This window comes from Hippocampus zosterae, chromosome 8 (genome assembly GCF_025434085.1).
Source record: "Hippocampus zosterae strain Florida chromosome 8, ASM2543408v3, whole genome shotgun sequence".
Classification (NCBI taxonomy): Eukaryota; Metazoa; Chordata; class Actinopteri; order Syngnathiformes; family Syngnathidae; genus Hippocampus; species Hippocampus zosterae.
This window is the reverse complement of record NC_067458.1, coordinates 25,060,339-25,079,564: the sequence shown is the minus strand read 5'-3', so window position 1 is coordinate 25,079,564 and position 19,226 is coordinate 25,060,339. Positions and strand designations below refer to the sequence as shown.

Sequence of the window (19,226 nt, the reverse complement as noted above, 5' to 3'; positions counted from 1 at the left end):
TGTAGTACGCAGATATGATATATTTATGTGCTCAACTCCCAAAACATACATTGCAGGGGACATCTTCATCATTCTCAAAGTCGTTTTTTTTTTTGTTTCTGATCTGCCGATGCCGACGGACCGGCGCCTCCTTTTGTGGCATCAGACTGGCTAATCGGTGCCACGGCTCGCCTCCACATCACGCCGATGCTCTAAAACAAAAAGCACTTCACAAATGGTGAATATGGAAACAACAATAAATGCGTTGATTACAGAATACATGCTTTTTGTAATACACATATATATAGATATATCGTAAACAGATGTATGTCGTAAACATGTATATAATTGCAGTATGTGAACTCTAATCTAATTGAAGACAAATATTAGCCATAGCATTGTTTCCATCACTGTTGACTTTCCGCTCCAATATATACCAATCAACGAATCAATCGAAGAAAGAGATCAACTAGCATTGGGAGCAATCGGAAATCTCGTCCCTGGTTCGTGTTTGCGGGTACGGCGAATACAACATTGGAAGTGAGAGCACGTGGGATAAAAACGTCGCTCCAGCTAGCTTGCTGATGTCTGGGTGTACATTTCATAAAAAGCAAATGGCCGCGCAGTTGCCTGATTCCAAGTTTCCCTCCCACGTGATTTCCCATCCGAGCGACTTGCAGTTTCGTGGGAGCTGAGGAGCTCGACCACTGAGCCAACTTGCCAGCACTTTCCGCAAGGGCGGCGGCTCTCGCAGGAGCCAAAAGAGGAGCGCGGTGGACATTCGAAAGAAATGCGTGAGCGCGAGCGTGTGAGGAACGACAAAAGAGGGTACGGTGATAATCACTCAGCGCGTTGTAATTTGCAGGAGGGCCGATGCACGTTTCATTTTAGGAACATGTCAATCATTTGCCATTAGCTGATTTAGTTTTAAGGGCTTTTTTGGGGGGGGTTAAGGGGGTGAAGAGATAATCATTTCAATCAGGTGTGCTGGAACAGGTACACTCGGAAAACTTTTTTTTTTTTGCTTCAAAACAATTTGCTGAGTTGTTGGGGTGACAATACAGAGTCCTTCAAACTCTTTTTTGTATGCGTGTAGTACTGAAAAGATTTATTTCACTTTCCAGCTTGACATTTGGAGTTCAAACTACATTTTTTTTTTTACAGTAAGGAAAAGGACCCCGCTTTTGCTCCAAGAGAGCATCATTCTGCGAGCGCTCATTGACTAGAGACACGAGGCGTCTCTAGTCCAACATCCTCCAGTCCAAAAGTGTTTAAGATAAGATAAGATAAGATATCCTTTATTTGTCCCACACTGGGGAAATTTACATTTTTGGTGGGGGTTTCGGAAGGACTTTGTTGTGTGCGCTGAGGCGCAGTCAAGCTGGAACAGACAGACTAGCGTAGCGTGTATCGCTAGCTTGCCATTTTTCCGGCGCAAAATGAAGAATTGTCAAATCCTTCGATTTGACAATTCTTCAAAGATGTTTTTGAAGGAATGTCGAAATGCAGTTTTGCGTCATTCGCGGGCAGTTTGGCTCCGCCTTCGAAAACTCAATCAGGTCTGAACAAATGACCTTCTAATGACGCCCTCTCTTCATGATGACAATTGATTGTTAGTTATTGATTTTGTTGCTTCTGTATCGCAAGGGATGCGATGCGGAGGGAAATTTGATGGTCCCATTTAGTTTGAGCAGCTGACTTTTTCAACAGGATTGCAAAAGTGCGCGTCGGGTGGAGAAGTGGGTGCGCGACGTCGTGGATTTTCTTTGACCCGAGAATTGTTCATTCCACTTTTCGCTCGCATTTTGTTCAAAAAAAGAAATATATATTTTTCTCTTGACACCGATTCAACGTAATAATTCAAAATGTTCATTTTTAATTTTGAAGGAATCATATTGGAGCCAAATCCATCCAGCACTTCCCCACCCAGCTGCTCGCTCTCCGGCTCGGATTTAGTTGACCAAGAGCTCCTGGTACTGCTCGGACCGCAGGAAGCGACCGAAGGAGTCTTTTTCCATCAGGGCGTAGATGCGCTTTTGGGCCAGGTCAAAGCTTTCGGGAGTAAGATGCACCAAATTCCTCAGGGTCACATCCTTGGTGAAATGGTCAATGTTGACCTGCAACGCAGAGCCGCAACATAAGAATGAAAGAGCCGCATGCGGTTGCTGACCCTTGACCTCCACGTTAATGTTAAATCCACGAATCGAACGCGAGAAGGGAAGCCTGACCTCTTTCGGTCCCTCGGACTGAATGTAGTCTTCGTAGATTATTTTGGCCTTGGCCGCCATCTTGGCCGGGTTCTTGGTCTTCTTGAAATCCTCACAGGCCATCCAGAACTCAATATTCTCGTCACTGAACTCGGACTGCAGGAAGCTACGGAAAGTAGCGAGACCATCTAATGGACGCGGGGTGAAAAAAACACTTGTCATATACGCGAAGTGAGTGAGAATTTGCTGGGTGAGCGGCTGCGGATTTGGGCTGAACGTCATCTCACTCTTTGTGGAAAACATAGACTAGACATGAAATGATCGACTTGGCTGTTGAAAGCGAGACACATCGCTGATTGTCGACGGTGAGTCAATGAAGCGTTTTTTTTTTTTCCCGGAAAGTAATTCATGACACGGTTTTCACGTTTTTTTTCAGTCACGGACGCATCATTGCCTTTATTTGGAAAGAAATACACGGTGTTTACATTCCAGAATAGTAAGGCCAGAAGCGACACGAGCTTGGTTCATTAAAAGCCATTGTAATTCAGCACAATGCCCTTCGAACTTTCCATTGTCTGGTCAAGTGTGCGCCGCTGACGATAAGCCTTCCGCTCGGTCCGCGAGGCTTTCATCTGTCATCTACCGCGCGGTAATGGCCGGCTGGGATGTAAATAGCTCTGGGCCGCAATCAAGCTGCCGTGCAAAGATACACAAAGAGACGCACGTGACGCCCATTCGGTTGTTGACGAGCTGTTTTGTGGAGCCAAACAATAAAACCGAAAAAAAAAAAGGAAAAAAACCCTTCACATTTTGAACCGGTAGAAACAGAGATCCCCAAGCACCGGTCCGCGGACCGGCGCCGAGGCACGGCCCATTTGGTAGCCAGTGACAAACAGACCTGGGACCTGGGAGAATATTTATTCACTCAATCGTGGCGGAAATATGCGCTACTCGAGTCTACCTTCCAACCTTGGTTTGCTAGTTGAAATGAACAACATCGGCCAATCAACGAAAGACACAGTACTGTACACAGAAAGTAATTGTAACGAATCGACCAAACCATAGGTGTCCAACTCAGGTCCTGGAGGACCGCTGACCCGCATGTTTTTTCATGTCTCCCTGTTGCAACACACCTGATTCAAATGATCAGATCATCAACAAGCCCGGTCAGCAAGCCTGATGAACTGATCATTTTAATCAGGTGTGTTGCAACAGGGAGACCTGGAAAAAAAACATGCGATCAGCGGTCCTCCAGGACCTGAGTTGGACACCTATGGACCGAACAAACAGCTAAACGCGAAGCTGCCGGGTCGCCACGACTTCCGAAGATGAAACTCGTTTGACAAGAGAAGTCCCTCCCCGAGCGACGCGGAGGAGGAAGCCGTTGTGCGTGGCATGTCGTCCCCAACAAGGTAAGACAAGAAAGCGGTTGAATCAATTTGAACAAGTAGCACCCAAGTGGTCAAATGGAAAGCGTGAAAATGCGAGCGGAGTTTGAACAGCCTCCCCCACGTCAACATGAGCACAAGAGTCGCTAGCAACTAGCCCGCAGCCACCGAATGAAAGCAGCAATCAATCGTGTCGCATTTACAAGTAGCAACGATGCTAACCCGCATGGAAGATCATAACTTAACAATTTTTTTGTTTATAATATGTAATTGTTTGTCCGTAGTTATTTCATTTGCTTCTACATTTGCTCTACAGTGCAATAACACTGAAATGAATGAAACAAAAATTCATGTTCATTAGATGTTCACTTATCCTATAATTATCTTTGTTGTCAGTAGCAGTGCTTTAAAACGGGCAATTTAAAAGCAATGAAAACATGATTGCCGGTCCGCTAACAGCATGTGCTTGTCTCAACTGGTCCTTTGGGGGCCACTGCTTTGACTACAACCCAATACGGACACCGGGATCATCATCAAGTGGTATGGGTCAAGTTAGCGATGCCATCAAATGGGCTCTGAACTCCCTTGAGTTTGCGTCTGGAAATACTGCATGTCACTCATGTTTTAACCCCCCCTCTCCCCCCGCAAAAAAAAAGGAATCCAAATTCAAACAACCATTCCACTGTAAACAGTCTCTCAGACAGATAGCAGACCTCTAGAAGGCATTGTTTCCTGTTCGGGAATAGTTCTTGATGAACTCAAGATCAGCTCTTGCGTAATCTCAGAGGAACTTCTACAAAATGACATCTGAAGTCGTCTTCACCTCTGGTTAAATGTGTACGATCGGAACCAGCGCAGCGACAGTGAACAGACTTCCTAATCCGCAATGTCGTGTACACGTGTCATCGTGTTGTATGTACTCAGTGTTTCTGTGCTGAGACAGCCAAAGTAAGACTGAGATAAGGGGGGCCAACTTACAGTTGTTGTTCAGGACTCGGTCCAGACTCTCACGCCACTGCGACGCTTCCTCGCACGACGGTCTGTGCGCAGAGAATGTTTCATGTCAACAAAATGGTGAGGGAATCTTCGTGCACATTCACGTTGTTTATTAAAATCTTGGAGTCGGGGGTTAAAGAAAACCTTTATTTGTCTCACAATGGAGAAATTCCCAATGAATTAAGTCATCAATTAATTAATTAATGACAAATGAATGACAGCAAATTCGGTGTCCTCGCTAAAAGAAAAAAATCCCCTCCCTCAAAAAAGTGTTTTTAAAAAAAAAAAAAAAACATTAACTCCAGATTCAATCATGGAAAAACGAGGCTGAAAATAAAATCCTCATGAGTCGCAGGATTTGTAAAAACAGCAGTTGACTTGTCATTCTGAATGCTTTGCAAGTCTTCATCCTCCGATCTGACTTGACCTCTCATGAATAAAAACCACATTTAGATATATATTTAGATTTTATCCTCGATATTTTGTTACGGCTGTGAAACGTTTTGCTCTTGCGACTGCGGCTCGCTACACACACACACAGTAAGAAACAGAAAAAGAGTTACTTCTGCTGCTTCTCCGGCTTCTTCTCCGTTTTCTCCGGATAGGGAATGATGAGGTCGATTGCATTTTCTGGCTTTTGAAGCAAGACTCCTAATTTGGACTTGATCTCTTTAGCCCTGGAAGAAATCAAGCAGAGGCACACGTAATCGTCATTGTTGCTGGTTTGATTTCACTGTTGACAAACCCTGCAGGCGAAATTCAATTGAATTTCTCAGTCGACATTTTGTGTTGCACGCCACACATCGAACCAGATCCCGCACAAGCAAGGAGAGAAATCGGGACACACGAAAACCGAACTGCACATTTTGAACTGGGGGGGGGAATCGGGGTGGCTTTCCTCAAGGGCACTTCAAAAAGCAGCATGCAGAACAAGTATCTCTCCCAAAACGAGTTGCCATTTTCACATCTTGTCCGTAGCGGGACCTAAAACCGCGACCCTCCAGTGACAAAACCAAACATTCTATTTATTATTATTATTTTTTTTAATCGCTGATTTATTATGCAACATCCTGCACACATCGATGATATAACGCTGCCGGAAACGCAACATTCACCAGATGAATTATACAAAAAATAATATGCTGTTAATCTCGACATTGCGGTTTTATCATGACAATCGTTTTCACTGTTGAGAAACTAACCAAGTTGGAGAAAGCTCTAATTCTAGAAGAAAAAAAAAATAACTTTGCAGGTTGCTCTTACCTTTCGAGGCAGGTTTGGGGCAGGGCAGCTAATCCTTTACACATTCTGCAGAACCTTCAGGCAGTGTGCTCCAAAATGTTATGGAATTTATTTATTTTTTTGTCCAAAGTGAGCCTTCGAGTTGCTCTCGCCTTCTGACCGTGGCTTGAAAGACGGCGGGGTTTTATGCAGACCGCCCTCTGGGCTGCGGGCCAAAAGTGAAGCCAATCAGACTGGAATGTGTTGCAGCCCAGGCCACCGCGGAGCCCCGACAAAGAAGGACAGGTGTTTACATTCAAACACCTTTCGCCGCGGCGTATTCATCCTGACTTACAAGGGGGGCTGTTGTTATCGATTTGGAATGGATGAAGTCTTTCCAAAATTACCATACGGACACTTGTGAAGTGGCACGGCGATGATCATTCGATGGAGGTGGTTTTCTGATCACGTTTTATTTGATAGCTGGCTCCGGAGCTGTTGTTGTTTATGACATCCGCAGTCAACATTGGCTAAGTTAAAATCAAAACGATTGAGTGCGATGACTGCTAATGAGCCTTTTTTCATACACGCACACACACACACACACGGCAAACGGAATTGCTACAGGGGACTGAATTCGGCACCAGAGTTGACTTATTGGAAAATCACTCCCAATTTTCTCGTATACTCACCCGCGCGGCCTCGCAGCGAGAAGCCGGCTAAGAGGCTGACCTTTCCCCGGCTCTCGCTCTGGGAAACTCGTCTACTGAGAGGAAGAAGTTGTTTCCTGACATTTCCAAATGTATCTTCGCTCGATCATAAGCGACGATTTGAAACGGAATCAAAAGGGACCCGGTCCCCTTTGGACAGGGAAGAGACGAATGAATATGATTATTCCCTGCGATTTAGTGTCACCAAATTTTCGCCACGATCATTTCATTTATTCGCTCACTACTTTTCTTCCTCACTACGTTATATTTGACAAGACCAATATACGTTTTGATATATAGAATGCAACCGTGCTGAGGTCGGGCTTTGGTTTTATATATATACATGTATGTGTGTGTGTGTGTGTGTGTGTATGTATGTGTGTGTGTGTGTATGTATATATTAGAATGCAGCCAAACTTGCATCATGCCGATCTAACAGCTTACAGTACGGCATTCATTTCACCAAAACACTTTTGTTATTGTTGTTGGGATCAAAGGTATTTTGCCGCTCCCTCTCTTTGGGATGAACGTTCGTCCAGCCCCCCTCGCCGGCCGTCTTGAAAACTCGTCTTCAAACTTCTTTTTATTCTTTGGCTTTTGGCTCAGCCTGAGACTTGATTTTGAGTCGGACTGTTTTGTGCTTTCTGCTCTCTTGTTCTGAAGTTACCCGTTTGTTGTCGCGTGCGTTCTTTATGCTCCGCGTAGAGCACTTTGTATGGAGCGTTGTTTTGAAAGGGCTGCAGAAATGCACTCGAGGTGAGTTGGGCTAGCGCTCCATTTGACACTTTACTGACTGAAATTAGCCGGATATTTCCAGCGTGAAATATTTGCCGTCGACTTTCTTGCTGAATTGCAGACACAAGGCCGGGTGACTAATAAGTGTCCGGATTCTCAGGGCTTCTCCAGCCCGCACGAAGGCAAGAGGAAATTAAATCGCTTTTCCCACAGCAGCATAAATTGTTTTCATTCAGATGTTTATTTGCAAGGGCTCCTTCTTACACATGGGACGGGAAACATCTCCAACGCCCGTTTGCTTCGGAAATACGACGGCTTTCGTTGTTGCCACTTCAAGACCTAAACGGGGAAGAGAAAACACGAAGGTAGAAGAAGTGTTAGTTATCATCCTAATCTTAGAAAAGTACATTGAATTCCTTTACTCGGAGAACATTTTCCATCAGAGGTCAGTTTGAAATACAAAAGGCCGAGTTGACATTGTGGCTCCTGTTACGCAACTGCACCGACCTCCATGATCTCGCATTTAGCAGACACGCAGTGTGGAGCTTCAACGCTACTTGCGAAGCTCGGCATGTTCACGCCGGAGATGTGGGCCGGGGTGCGCCTCAAGTTGGGGATTCTTAGCCCGGCGCGCACCAGGTCGCCATACTCAAAGATGCAACTTTGTTCGTGTCAACCACTGCCCCAGAAACGAATAGCGCCGGCGGTTCCGCCCCAGCCGAGCCGAGTACAAACACAGCAGTCAACATCTTCAAGAAATTCTTTCAAGTTCAATCATATGAGCGGCGCAGAAGAGAATAACAACAATTTAACAGTCCAAGCATGGGAAAGTTCCAAATGGGGGTCCCAAGTGGAAAGAGAATATTGGGACATGGAGGAAAAACCAAAGTTCGTCTGAGGTCACATCCTCCTGCCTTCTCACAATCAAACTTGTCAATTTCATTTTTATCGCGTGCATTTTTCAAGAATTTCAGAGGTGGGGGCGAGGCCTTTTCAAGATTATAGCAGATTATATACAACAAATAATAGCGGTGATGTGAAGAGGCCATCGGCAGCATTCTGGACCAACTGGAGATGCTTCATGGAGGATCAGCTGACTCCAAAGCCCGATTTGGTAACGCCACCAATTTGCCGCACCAATTTCAAATCGCTGTCCAGTTTCGGACCCAAGTTGGAGACACGGGATGGGATGTACAAGGGTCACTGGGACCAAACACCATCACTTCTGTTTTCGATATCGAGTGAAATTTGCTTCCATTTGGAGTTTGTTTCCATAAAGCTGATGTCCCACGCCCAAAAAGTCCCACTGACATTTCAGACAGACTGATCCCAGACAGACTGACATTCCGATGAGTTTTAATGCGAGGATCCAAAAATTACAAGTTCAAAGCATCGAAATAATCAACAGGGGCGCACTGGCATTACTGCTGCGGGGTTTCTGCCTTTTGATCTCTTTGGACTTTGGCCTCAGAATCTGACGAGCGTCACTCTTCGTGCTCTCTTGGTAAAAGATGAGGCAAGCGCCTCGTGGAATGTCTCATCCGACGTCATCATTTGTGAGAAATGCATTCACGGCATTCTGTAAGGATGTCATGTGGACAGTGGTCATCAACCTTCCACCTCCACGGAGGGCAAAATTCCACTTTGGGCTTTTAGACAAAACTGTAGAGAATAGAAAAACAAAAAACACCCAAATTAAATCGAAGGTGAGTGTTACAATTGCTGTATACAATCAGCAATGAAACGTATGGACAATACTTCGGGTTACGCTGAAGACGACTTCCGTTCACGGTCACTCAATAGTAGTGCAACATCAGATGTTGACCACCAGAGGGTGCAAGAACATAACAAAAGCACAAGACTGTCTCCATTTGCAGGAGACAAACATTTAAGGTAGGGGTGCCCAAACTTTTTGGATCGAAGATCTACTTTTTGATCAACTAACCTCACGGGATCTACCCTTAACGGCGCGCGCACGCACACACACACACACACACACACACAAATTTAAGATTTACCTGCTTTATTTTTTTAATATATTTTTTATTGAAAATGAGACTGATTAGTGTGCAGTGTATATTAACACAAAAAATATATTACTAACATGTACAAAGACACACAAATGGTTGTTTGTTTTTTTTCTTCTCGACACTCCTCGGATCTACTTGGGACCTGTCTTAGATCTACCGGTAGATCAGGATCTACCTAATGGGCACCCCTGATTTAAGGTATAGGTGTCCGACTCAGGTCGTGGAGGGCCGCTGTCCTGCATGTTTTTTCAAGTCTCCCTGTTGCAACACACCCGATTCAAATGAATCGATTCAATGTCAGGCTTGCGCAGAGCTTGCTGATGATCTGATCATTTCAATCAGGTGTGCTGGAACAGGGAGACTTGGGAAAACGTGCAGGTCATGACACCTATCATTTATGGGAAACGCACCCGACGACATTTATTTGATTTTATTTTTTTAAATAACATAAATCATGACTTTTGAGGGAAAGATTTCAGTAAATGTTTTTGTGCTGCTCTCCAATGAACGTCGCCGTGGGCCCAATAATCCAGACAGCCGAGAAGGGGGAAAAAGAGTTTAATGCCGTGTCTCCACAAATCGATACTTAATTGTTTTCAGTCTTTGTTCATCTTTTGAGCTCTTGTCTTCACACTATTTATTTGAATATGTGTGTGTGAGGGGGGCGTGGGGGGGGGGGGGGGTCACAATATTGACTTTGTTTCACCGGTGATAATTTCATCTCAGTAGTTTCAGTAAGTGTGAAATAAAATGTCCAGTGACATTTCCACCAAACGCACAACCCGGTTGTACTGTAATGGCCATTTGCTGCATTTTACTGCCCCCTGCCGTTCATACAGAAAACGGGAGCCTCATGAACTATTTCCGGAAATACAAGTCATCCGAAGGGAATCGGAGGTCTCTCGATGATATGGAGTCTTTGTTGAGTGCAAGATGAAAACAACAACAAAAGGTCCAATTCTCAAATGAGCATTTGACTGCGCTTCTGTCCGGACTTGCTCTTGAGCAAGGCGTGCAACGCCAGCTGCCTAAGGCAAGACTAATCACAGACGCAGGTGAAGGGCCGACAGAAGGCAATCCAAAGTCATCTCCCCGGGCAATGAATCGGGCCTGAAATGATTGAAAAAAAAAACAAAAACCTCCTTGCCATACTGTCGTGAAGACAAAATGCCGGCGCGGAAATTGTACGCGCGAGTGTAGCAGCCCTCCAAGTGTTTCATTATGCAACGTGCGAGTGAGCCAGCTGTTGGTCCCCAACACCGCTTCCCATGTCATGACATCTGAATACACAAAGTAGACTGAAAGCAGATTTGGACAAAATAAATCATGTGGCGCAACAATGTCAAACGCAACAACAAATTGGATAAGCGGAATTTGGCCAATAGTTTCTCTCCGTACCCCTTTGAAGGTTGTTCGCTGCACTTTTTTTTTGTGCAATTTATGACCTGAAGTTGATGACAAGTGCAAACAGTTGCTCGGCTTCTAATAAAGTTTTACAGCTGGCTCTGTTACGTTCATGCTGTCACTTTTCTCGCGGTCGCTCCCGTTTCCTATTCCCACGGTTTCCAAGGTGCGGCAACGAAACGCGACGCATGCTGCTGGCTACCGTGGAATGAGAACATACGCGCGCGTATTAATAGCATCGCATGATGCACTCGGATGGGACGCGGCCTAAGGTGAGACTTACTGTACATGCTGTGTTGGATCTTATTTATAGAGGTTATCAAAAACGACACAGCAGTTGTTTCTCAGCTCAACTCGAGTGCATTTGGAGAGCGCTTGAAAACGAACGACCACCGCTGAATCCAAAGTGACGCACATGGAGCCAAAACGATTCGTACGACAACAAACGGTAAATTCATAACAAAGAGTGTAGAAAGCACACAAAAAAACGTCACAAAACAAATGACAGGATGTTTCAAAAGAACTCCAAAAATGTTTCTGGAGCCCGTGAAGTAGGAGTGATGCGCTCCCTCTTACGAGTAGCAGCCAAGAGGCAAGTGGCAGCATTGAGGACCAACTGGAGACGCTTGATGGAGGATCGGCTGACTCCAAAGTCAAGTGCACTCCAGTTTGTGTGAGAACAGCCACAAAATTCGGCACATTTACACCGCTAATGAATGTATTCGCATTTTGTTTAACTGATGGTGCTTATTAAGACACGGGTAAAAAAAATTCAAATATACTGTCTCCATGGGTGGGCAAACTACGGCCCGCGGGCCAAATCCGGCCCGTTGGTCTTTTTAATCCGACCCGCCGAAGGTTGGTACACAGTTAAGGTTCGATGTCAGCGACGGCATTCATTTCATTTGGACTTGTAATGACAGGCATTTCAACGCCAGGTGGCGCAGTTACTTGTTGCAGAAGTTGCAGAGCATAGGGAGGAAGGGGGAGACAATACGGAAGCCCGCAGTAGCGCCAAGTCAAGCAAATCCCGTTTGACACGACGGAATAATGTACTCTTAAAGTCTGAAAAACGTGCCAAAAAATGCAAAATGCTGCTTTTTAAAGAAAGAAATCCAATTCATATGATTTCGAATTTAGTTCACCCTTTTCATCCGTCCATCCATCCATCCATTTTCTGAACCGCTTAATCCTCACTCGGGTCGCGGGGGGTGCTGGAGCCCATCCCAGCCGTATTCGGGCAGTAGGCGGGGGACACCCTGAATCGGTTGCCAGCCAATCGCAGGGCACACATAGACGAACAACCATCCACGCTCACACTCACACCTAGGGACAATTTAGAGCATCCAATCAGCCTACCACGCATGTTTTTGGAACGTGGGAGGAAACCGGAGCACCCGGAGAAAAGCCACGCAGGCCCGGGGAGAACATGCAAACTCCACACAGGGAGGCCGGAGCTGGAATCGAACCCGGTACCTCTGCACTGTAAAGCCGACGTGCTAACCACTGGACTACCGGGCCGCCCCCCTTTTCATCCGGTGCTCGATAATATTTTCTGGTTCTCATGTGGCCCTACGCCAAAAATAATTGCCCACCACTGCCTTTGTTTGAGGAAACATTATCACCCATCCATTTTCTATAGGGTATATCCTCATTGGGATTGTGGGTGGAGCCTATCCCAGCTGACTTTGGGGCAAGAGCACGTGCCCCTTGCTCACGCGGCTCTCCTCAGTGGGAATTGTGCGGGTGGAGCATGGACGATGACAACCCGAATTAATTGAGCGTGTCAACTTTATTTGCTGCTGTGTAAAAATACAACCTTCATATCTCAATATATGATATTGCACGTGATTTAGAGCCTTTTCGTTTGTAAAAACACACAAAATACAGCCACAGAAATACAAAAATCAGTTTCGTCACAAACAGACATCGTGACATAGACGTTACAAACGCGTTTGCCTCGACACCGACACCGGTTTTGTTTTTTAGTATAGGCAAACTTTTAAAAAAGTGTGATTCCATTTCTCACAAGCTTCCGCTTGTGGTTTCTCCGAACCACCTTTCTTGACCACCTGACCGCTTTTCATTGAAACTCCAGTTACGCGGTGGGGGTGGGGGGGGGGGGGGTCAGGAATCCCACATTTTCTTTCTTTTCCGGCTTTCAAAGCGCGAAGTCTTTCACGAGAGGGACACCACCCCTTTTGACGCTCAGCACGGCTTCCTTTCACGCCTTCTTCACCAGCCGGGGCTCTTTTGGCGGCTTGCCGCTTGGCTTGGCTTCACTGACGAGATCCCTGAAGGCCGGCGAGCGCAGGAAGCGCGGGTAGCAGTCTTTGGCCATGAGCATGTAGATCTTGTGCTGCGCCTGGTCGAAGCAGCACGGTGACGGCGAGTGCATGTTGGCTTTGGTGATGTCGCGGGTTTCATGGTCGATGTTAATCTGCAAAAATGGGACAAAATGGTCAAAATTGCGTTTGCCATCGATAGCTCGGCAAAGATTTCAGAATGCGGCCCTGCTGCAAGCCCGGCCTAAGAACTTGGGACCCTCCTGCTTCCTGATCTTAAACCAACAGTCTCAAACTAAACTGGACCGGTCTCCTTTCTCAAGAGCACCTTGAAAGCGTCTTTCACTAGACGACTGGAACGCACTTGACTTTGGAGTCAGCTGATCCTCCATCAAGTGTCTCCAGTTGCTCCATAATGCTGCTGCTGCTCACCTTTTGGCTGGTACTCGTAAGAGGAAGCGCATCACCTCGACTACATTTTAGAGTTCTTTTGAAGATCCTTGTTATTTGTTTTCAAATCTTGAAATGGCCTCTCGGAGGTCCTCGGATGCCTCAGGTCTGGTTTGCGGACATCTCTCAAAGTCGTCGTTTTGATTCTGCTGCTTTTTGACTCGGCGGGAGACTTGATTTTGAGTTGGACTGTTTTTGTGCTTTCTACTCTCTGTTGTTGTATTTATGGTTTTCTTTGTCGTTGTATGAATTTTCTTTTTTTGTATCCAGCGGCGGTGGTCGTAAAGTGCCGGAGAAATCCGCCGGAGTGGAGTTAGTCGAGTTACCTCGCGCGGGGCGTCGCTGCCGATGAATTCATTGTAGATTTTCTGGGCTTTGGCGGGTAGTTTGGCGCGACATTTGGTGCTCCTGTAATCTTCGCACGCAAAGTAGAAGGCGATGTTCTCCTCGCTGAATTCGGATAATAAGAAGGCGGTGAAAGCGTACAATCCGCCTGGAGGAGAAAGAAGAGCAAATTCATTTACGACCCGGCACAAAATGGCGGACGCGTTGCTTCCATTGGGGCTCTGTGTTGTTTTTTTTGTCTTTTAAAATGTTGAAACTGCCGAGCGCACGGGTTAAGGATGTACCGCGTACGTACATTTGCTCGACAGGAGCTGTTCAAACGATCCTTTCCACCTCAGGCATTCCTCCAGCGTTGGCCTAAAACAAAACGGCACATTATTCGTATTTCACCAAATTTTTGCACGACGGGCGACGCGGACATGACGAGACGGGGCCGTCATCTTTGCGCATCTTACTTGTTTCTCCCCATTTTACAGCTGAACGGCCTCCATTGTGACTGGTGCAAAATGTTTCCCAGCCTTGCTTTCAGCTCTTTGGCCCTGCGGAGAGAAAAAGCATCCAAGGTCGTTCGGAGTTGCTATGCGACCTTGAGTAGTGCGTCTTGCAGCTCGGAGCGATCGTTTGTCAGCCGTGCGAATGAATCAAACCTATTTCGCCCGCACAGTCAAGAATAATATTCATAGACGGAGGTAAACATTAAAAACAACCCCCCCCCTCCCCCCCCCCCCCCCCCCCCCCCAAAACAGCAGTTTCCAGTGGCTCGCTTGTCATCCATCCATTTTCATGAAGCTCTGTGTACCTTTCCAAGCAGCACGTCGGCATGGATGCTCGTCCTTTACACATGCTGGCAAGGCTCGATGGGGGGGGGTTTGAGTGTCGTCGCTGTCGGGTGGGGGTTTAAATAAATCCTCGGTAGGAAGTCAGATTGTCTGTGTGGCAGACGACAGCCAAGAGAGGAGCTCTTTATAGTATTTGCCCTGCGCCGGGCTCCGATGTGTCATCAGAGCTCACAGCCAATCGGAGAAGGCGAATGGGCGAGACTCGGGATGAAGTCACGCAAAAAAAAAAAAAGGGGGGGGGGGCGACATGTTTGGAAATTGGAAATCAAATGATTCAAGAAAGAAATAAAAAAAAACATTTTTGTTCTTCCGCCTCCCTCCCCGGTACAAAACGAGCAGCTTTAAAACACTGAAAAAAAAAACGCGGCCAGCAATTTGGTGTCCAAGTGTGGGGAGGTGGGGGTGGGGGGGGCGTTTACATAATGTGCAGGCATTAAATGTACATTTCGATGACATTTAAGCATTTGGCTCTCGTTTCCTAATGCGCTGGTTTGGAAACTGTCACGTAGGAGAGGGAGTGTGGGGGGGGGGGTCCTTAAGGTTTTTCGTTGGGAGGGCCGCGTCGCATACGGAAAAAAAATGGAAGGATGAAAGGAGCACAACTCGTCAACTTTTTCCAACGTGCGAAAAGTCTGTCAAGAAGGTGATTTGAGATTGTTTGCATTCATCAGCTTTTCCGTTCAAGGTTTTGAGGCGTGTTGGGAATTTTTGGGGTGAGCGACGGCCCTCCATCGCACGGTATAGATCCAGCGGTTCACGTTTTCGCAACCGCCGACTCTCCACGTTCAGAATGAGAAACACTCGAGTGTTTTGAAGAGAAACGGCGTTATCTCTTTGGATCGGAAATGATTTCTTTGTATACTCGACGAGAAAGAAGGGAAGCAAATGCGTTTGCAGTGGTGGCCCCTAATTCTCGCGGCCCGTGTCAAAGGTCATCTTTCCCTGGCTGTATTTGGCTGCTCCACATCGCTTGTCCCGAGCCCCCCCTGTCCCGTTTTGTTGAGTTCACGTCAACACTCGACAGACCAAATTTGACGCAACATGAAAACAGCAGCCGACAGCACGGGGACACGCCCCGAGCTGGGCGAAGAACCCTCGCCCCCGCCCCCTCGGCGTACGGAAACCTTGCTTTACCCCACCTGGGCTTTTCGACAGAATCTCTTAACCCAATGCAACCTGAAATCGCCCCCCCCCCCCCCCCCCGCCCCTTATCGCCCGCTGACGTCCGTGCCAGTGAAAAAGCTGTTCTTTCGGGCTCCATTAGAATAGAGTGGGGGCGCGGGGGGCGGGGGGGGGGGCATCTCATCGGAAGCTCAGCATGCTTGTTTTCTAATCCCTTCCAAAGCAAAGACGGGAAGGATGCGCTGAGGTGAGCGCTTCCTCGAAATATTATTTTGCGTCGCGGACAATACCTGATCTGAACCTTCTTCTCATTCCACTGGGGGGGCGGGGGGGGCTTTTAGTGGCGCTGAAAAGGTATGTCGGGAAAGTCATCGACGGTCAGTGGACTTGTATTCTGCTCTCTTTGGAGCCAACGGCTAACCGACGGGAAGAGTCGAACCTCGCTACGATGTACCTCGAGGGACATCACCAACGTGTCAATCGTGTAACCGTTTCCTAAAAATGGCCGCCAAGTCCGATTGTAGAACGCAGTCGCTTACGTTTACACGTGTAAAAACGTCAACATGTAAGACATGTCCGTGACAAATACGTACATGGCATTCAGTCCCGCGCTGTACTTTTTGTTCATAAACTATTTTGTGAGGGGGAAAAAAAAAATCTGGTCGTTCGAATGAAGTTGACCTTATAAAGGTGTTCGTGGTTCGATTCCAGCTGCGGCCTCCCTGTGTGGAGTTTGCATGTTCTCCCCGGGCCTGCGTGGGTTTTCTCCGGGTGCTCCGGTTTCCTCCCACATTCCAAAAAATATGCATGGCAGGCTGATTGAACACTCTAAATTGTCCCTAGGTGTGAGTGTGAGCGCGGATGGTTGTTCGTCTCTGTGTGCCCTGCGATTGGCTGGCAACCGGTTCAGGGTGTCCCCCGCCTACTGCCCGAAGACGGCTGGGATAGGCTCCAGCACCCCCCGCGACCCTAGTGAGGATCAAGCGGCTCGGAAGATGAATGAATGAATGAATGTTCCGAGCAAAATGACGTGACATCGGGACTCTGAAATGAGAGTGTGAAAATGTTTCCACAGACGACCGTCGAATGACAATTTCGCTGTGTTCCGTGCAAAATGATGGCCCACTTACACCCGGCACTGTATGTGCTGTCCTTATGACACGTGGCTGTGGGGAAGCTCAGCAGCCAGCCGAAATGTGAACAAAAAGGCCCTACACAAGGCGTACATTTTTTGTTTTGTTTTTGTTTTTGCTTTCATGGAGTTCTCTCGTGCTCGCAGAAAATTCAAAACTGGCCGTATCCCGAACAAAAAGAAAACGTGAACCTCTCTTGAACATGACGCTTGCAAAATTTGTTGAGCTACTTCGAGTCAGATTTACTGGAACGAAGACAAAAAAAAAGCAATGCTTTGATCAACTGCATCAAATGTTCAGACCAACAATGGTCATGAAAAGGAACGACCCCCCCCCCCCCATGATGGGAAGAGACAAGTGGAATCAAATCAAAGTACAAAACGGCACATATTTGTGTCCAAACCACGTGCTGATGCAACGGTGACCATTTTGCCATTGCTTGTCTTGTACCCGTTCCAACGTTTCCCTCCCGCATATCCAAACAAAAACTTTTACGAGCAGCTCTAAATTTCAGTCGTGGAAAATCTCTGCATTGATAAATTTCCATACATCCATCGTCAAAATAAAAGACACATTTGAAGCTCCAGTCACTTTGTGTGAACTTAGAAACACTTACAGAGATGGACGGATTCCAAGGCTCAAGTGTCCGGAGCGCATTTATTGTGCCTGTGAGCTACGTCAATCAATCAACTGCATCGATCGCTTGCTTGTCTTTGAGTGAAGAATCAGGTGCAAGAAAAAACAAAAAAAAATCCTGAATTTTCTTCTTTGGCCTTGAACAAGCTTGTTGGCTTCATGTGCGTCGCACTACTGCCACCTGTTGGTTGCTTTGCTCCCCACACTGCACTTCCAGTCGACTGTCGTTTTCAAATCCTTGTCTTATTGAGGTCTCATTTGAATGACGATAAAAATTGAATGACGATAAAAATACAATCGCATCTCATTGCAACGTACCCCGAGGGACATGAATTGAATCCAACTTTATTGTCAAATGTGCTGTACGTATGCGTAACATACAGCCCAGATTAAATTTCTTCATGCACAGATCGTCAATCTGACACCCATTCGAAAGCGAGAGGCAATTTCAGCCTTTCGCGGACAGCCACATTGGCTTCCGTTGACCAGACGTCTTTTCAGAGCATTTGCGCCGTGCCTCTCCGGAAGTCGTATAACAAAGTACGAGTCGATCGGTCGCATCGCTGAGCAATGGAGGGCAATCCTGCATTTTGCGGCAATTAGCTTCCCACAGTTCCACGAAGGCCATTTCATTAATTTATGGGCAAAATCCGGTCGTTACAATAAGCTTTACATTGTAAAGGTGTTCGTTGTAAGCGGGAAATAGAAAATGAATGACGGGAAATCGGGGTTTTTGAAATGTGAACGTTACAGGGGTGGAAATGTGGTCAAAGGGGGGGACTTTCAAACGGACTAGCAAGGTAGCATTTCGTTGCCCACTGCTCCTGTTTAGCGTGTATATGACAAATAAGCATCTTGGATCTTAAAAGTGCAACACAACTGAATTGTACTCAACGGTGATACTTTGGAGTCCTTCTGGAAGGAGGCGTTTGGCAAACTTGCTAATGGTAGCAACTTCACAGAGTTGCTGATGGCCAAGTGCTTGACGAGTACTGTGGGTGGAATTTCCACTCTGCGACGCTTGTCTGGATGGGTCCAGTAACGGCTCGGTGACCAGTCCGGGGTGCCGTCCGCTTTTGGACTCGGGCAGCTTTGGATATTGGGACAAAAACATCCTGGCCAATTTCCGGATCCATGCCCGCTAAAGCTAAAAAGAAGAAAAGACTTTGAACTCGCTGCGAGTGCTATTTGCTTTTGCCATCCCGACCACAAATCACATCCGCAGCGCAGAAGCTGCGCATAGCAAACACACCAAGCATCTGCCCCCAATGATTTACGAGGAAGCGTTTCCTATCTGTGTCAACTCTCGTCCGCTGCCAGGCTACTGCTGCGGATGTCATTAGCGAAACCGAAAGGGTCTCACTTGGACGGCGGTGTCGCTTCGTAGCGTCGACGTCACGTCATTCACAAAAAACAAACGCCAATCATTTGACGGGAAGGTGCTCAGACTCTGTTTGTATTTACTCCGGAAGAGCGAATCGAAAGAAAACAAGCTTCTGGTCAAAGGTCAATGCTAGAGGAAGTCGCGATGATGTTTCCCGACATCGCGCTGTTATTGTTTCGAGCCGAAGGCCAGGCTGCCCCCGTCATGCGGCAAGTCGTTTAACTCGGTCGTCCAACGTTTGGGTGTCACCGTTCACCTGACGTCTTTGCGGGGACCTCAGTGTGTGTGGTGTGTGAACCAAATGCGTTCCCAGAGTGACGGGCCGAGTTTGTTCAGATAAAACCAGCTTCAATGTAAGTCCT

General features: G+C 46.9%; 2 protein-coding genes and 1 long non-coding RNA gene across 4 annotated transcripts; 1 reads left to right on the top strand and 2 right to left on the bottom strand.

Moving 5' to 3' along the window:
- Positions 1–5,993, bottom strand: rgs5a (regulator of G protein signaling 5a). Its single transcript, XM_052073644.1, has 5 exons — positions 5,834–5,993; positions 5,134–5,247; positions 4,553–4,614; positions 2,208–2,374; positions 1–2,096 (listed from the first exon to the last, which is right to left on the bottom strand). The coding sequence occupies exons 1-5, from the start codon at positions 5,875–5,877 to the stop codon at positions 1,932–1,934; spliced, it is 552 nt and encodes a 183-aa protein (XP_051929604.1). The 5' UTR covers positions 5,878–5,993; the 3' UTR covers positions 1–1,931.
- On the top strand, positions 3,247–9,622 carry LOC127605844 (uncharacterized). Its single transcript, XR_007963672.1, has 2 exons — positions 3,247–3,299; positions 9,520–9,622. It is a non-coding gene; the product is annotated as an uncharacterized LOC127605844 (long non-coding RNA).
- Positions 9,623–12,443: 2,821 nt separating this feature from the next.
- LOC127605831 (regulator of G-protein signaling 5-like) lies at positions 12,444–17,560 on the bottom strand. Of its 2 annotated transcripts, none has more exons than XM_052073643.1 (5): positions 17,461–17,560; positions 14,206–14,289; positions 14,046–14,107; positions 13,732–13,898; positions 12,444–13,110 (listed from the first exon to the last, which is right to left on the bottom strand). In XM_052073643.1, the coding sequence occupies exons 1-5, from the start codon at positions 17,499–17,501 to the stop codon at positions 12,895–12,897; spliced, it is 570 nt and encodes a 189-aa protein (XP_051929603.1). In that variant the 5' UTR covers positions 17,502–17,560; the 3' UTR covers positions 12,444–12,894. The 2 variants fall into 2 exon arrangements, with proteins under 2 accessions (XP_051929603.1, XP_051929602.1); XM_052073642.1 differs by lacking the exon at positions 17,461–17,560 and adding an exon at positions 14,550–14,723.
- Positions 17,561–19,226: the final 1,666 nt, after the last annotated feature.

Coding starts and splice junctions, on each gene's coding strand:
- rgs5a (XM_052073644.1), bottom strand. CDS start 5,877: ATGTGTAAAGGATTAGCTGCCCTGCCCCAAACCTGCCTCGAAAG. Junction 5,248..5,833: donor CCCCAAACCTGCCTCGAAAG/GTAAGAGCAACC, acceptor GATTTCTTCCAG/GGCTAAAGAGATCAAGTCCA. Junction 4,615..5,133: donor AAGCCGGAGAAGCAGCAGAA/GTAACTCTTTTT, acceptor CTCTGCGCACAG/ACCGTCGTGCGAGGAAGCGT.
- LOC127605831 (XM_052073642.1), bottom strand. CDS start 14,593: ATGTGTAAAGGACGAGCATCCATGCCGACGTGCTGCTTGGAAAG. Junction 14,290..14,549: donor CCGACGTGCTGCTTGGAAAG/GTACACAGAGCT, acceptor TTCTCTCCGCAG/GGCCAAAGAGCTGAAAGCAA. Junction 13,111..13,731: donor GCAGCGACGCCCCGCGCGAG/GTAACTCGACTA, acceptor CCATTTTTGCAG/ATTAACATCGACCATGAAAC.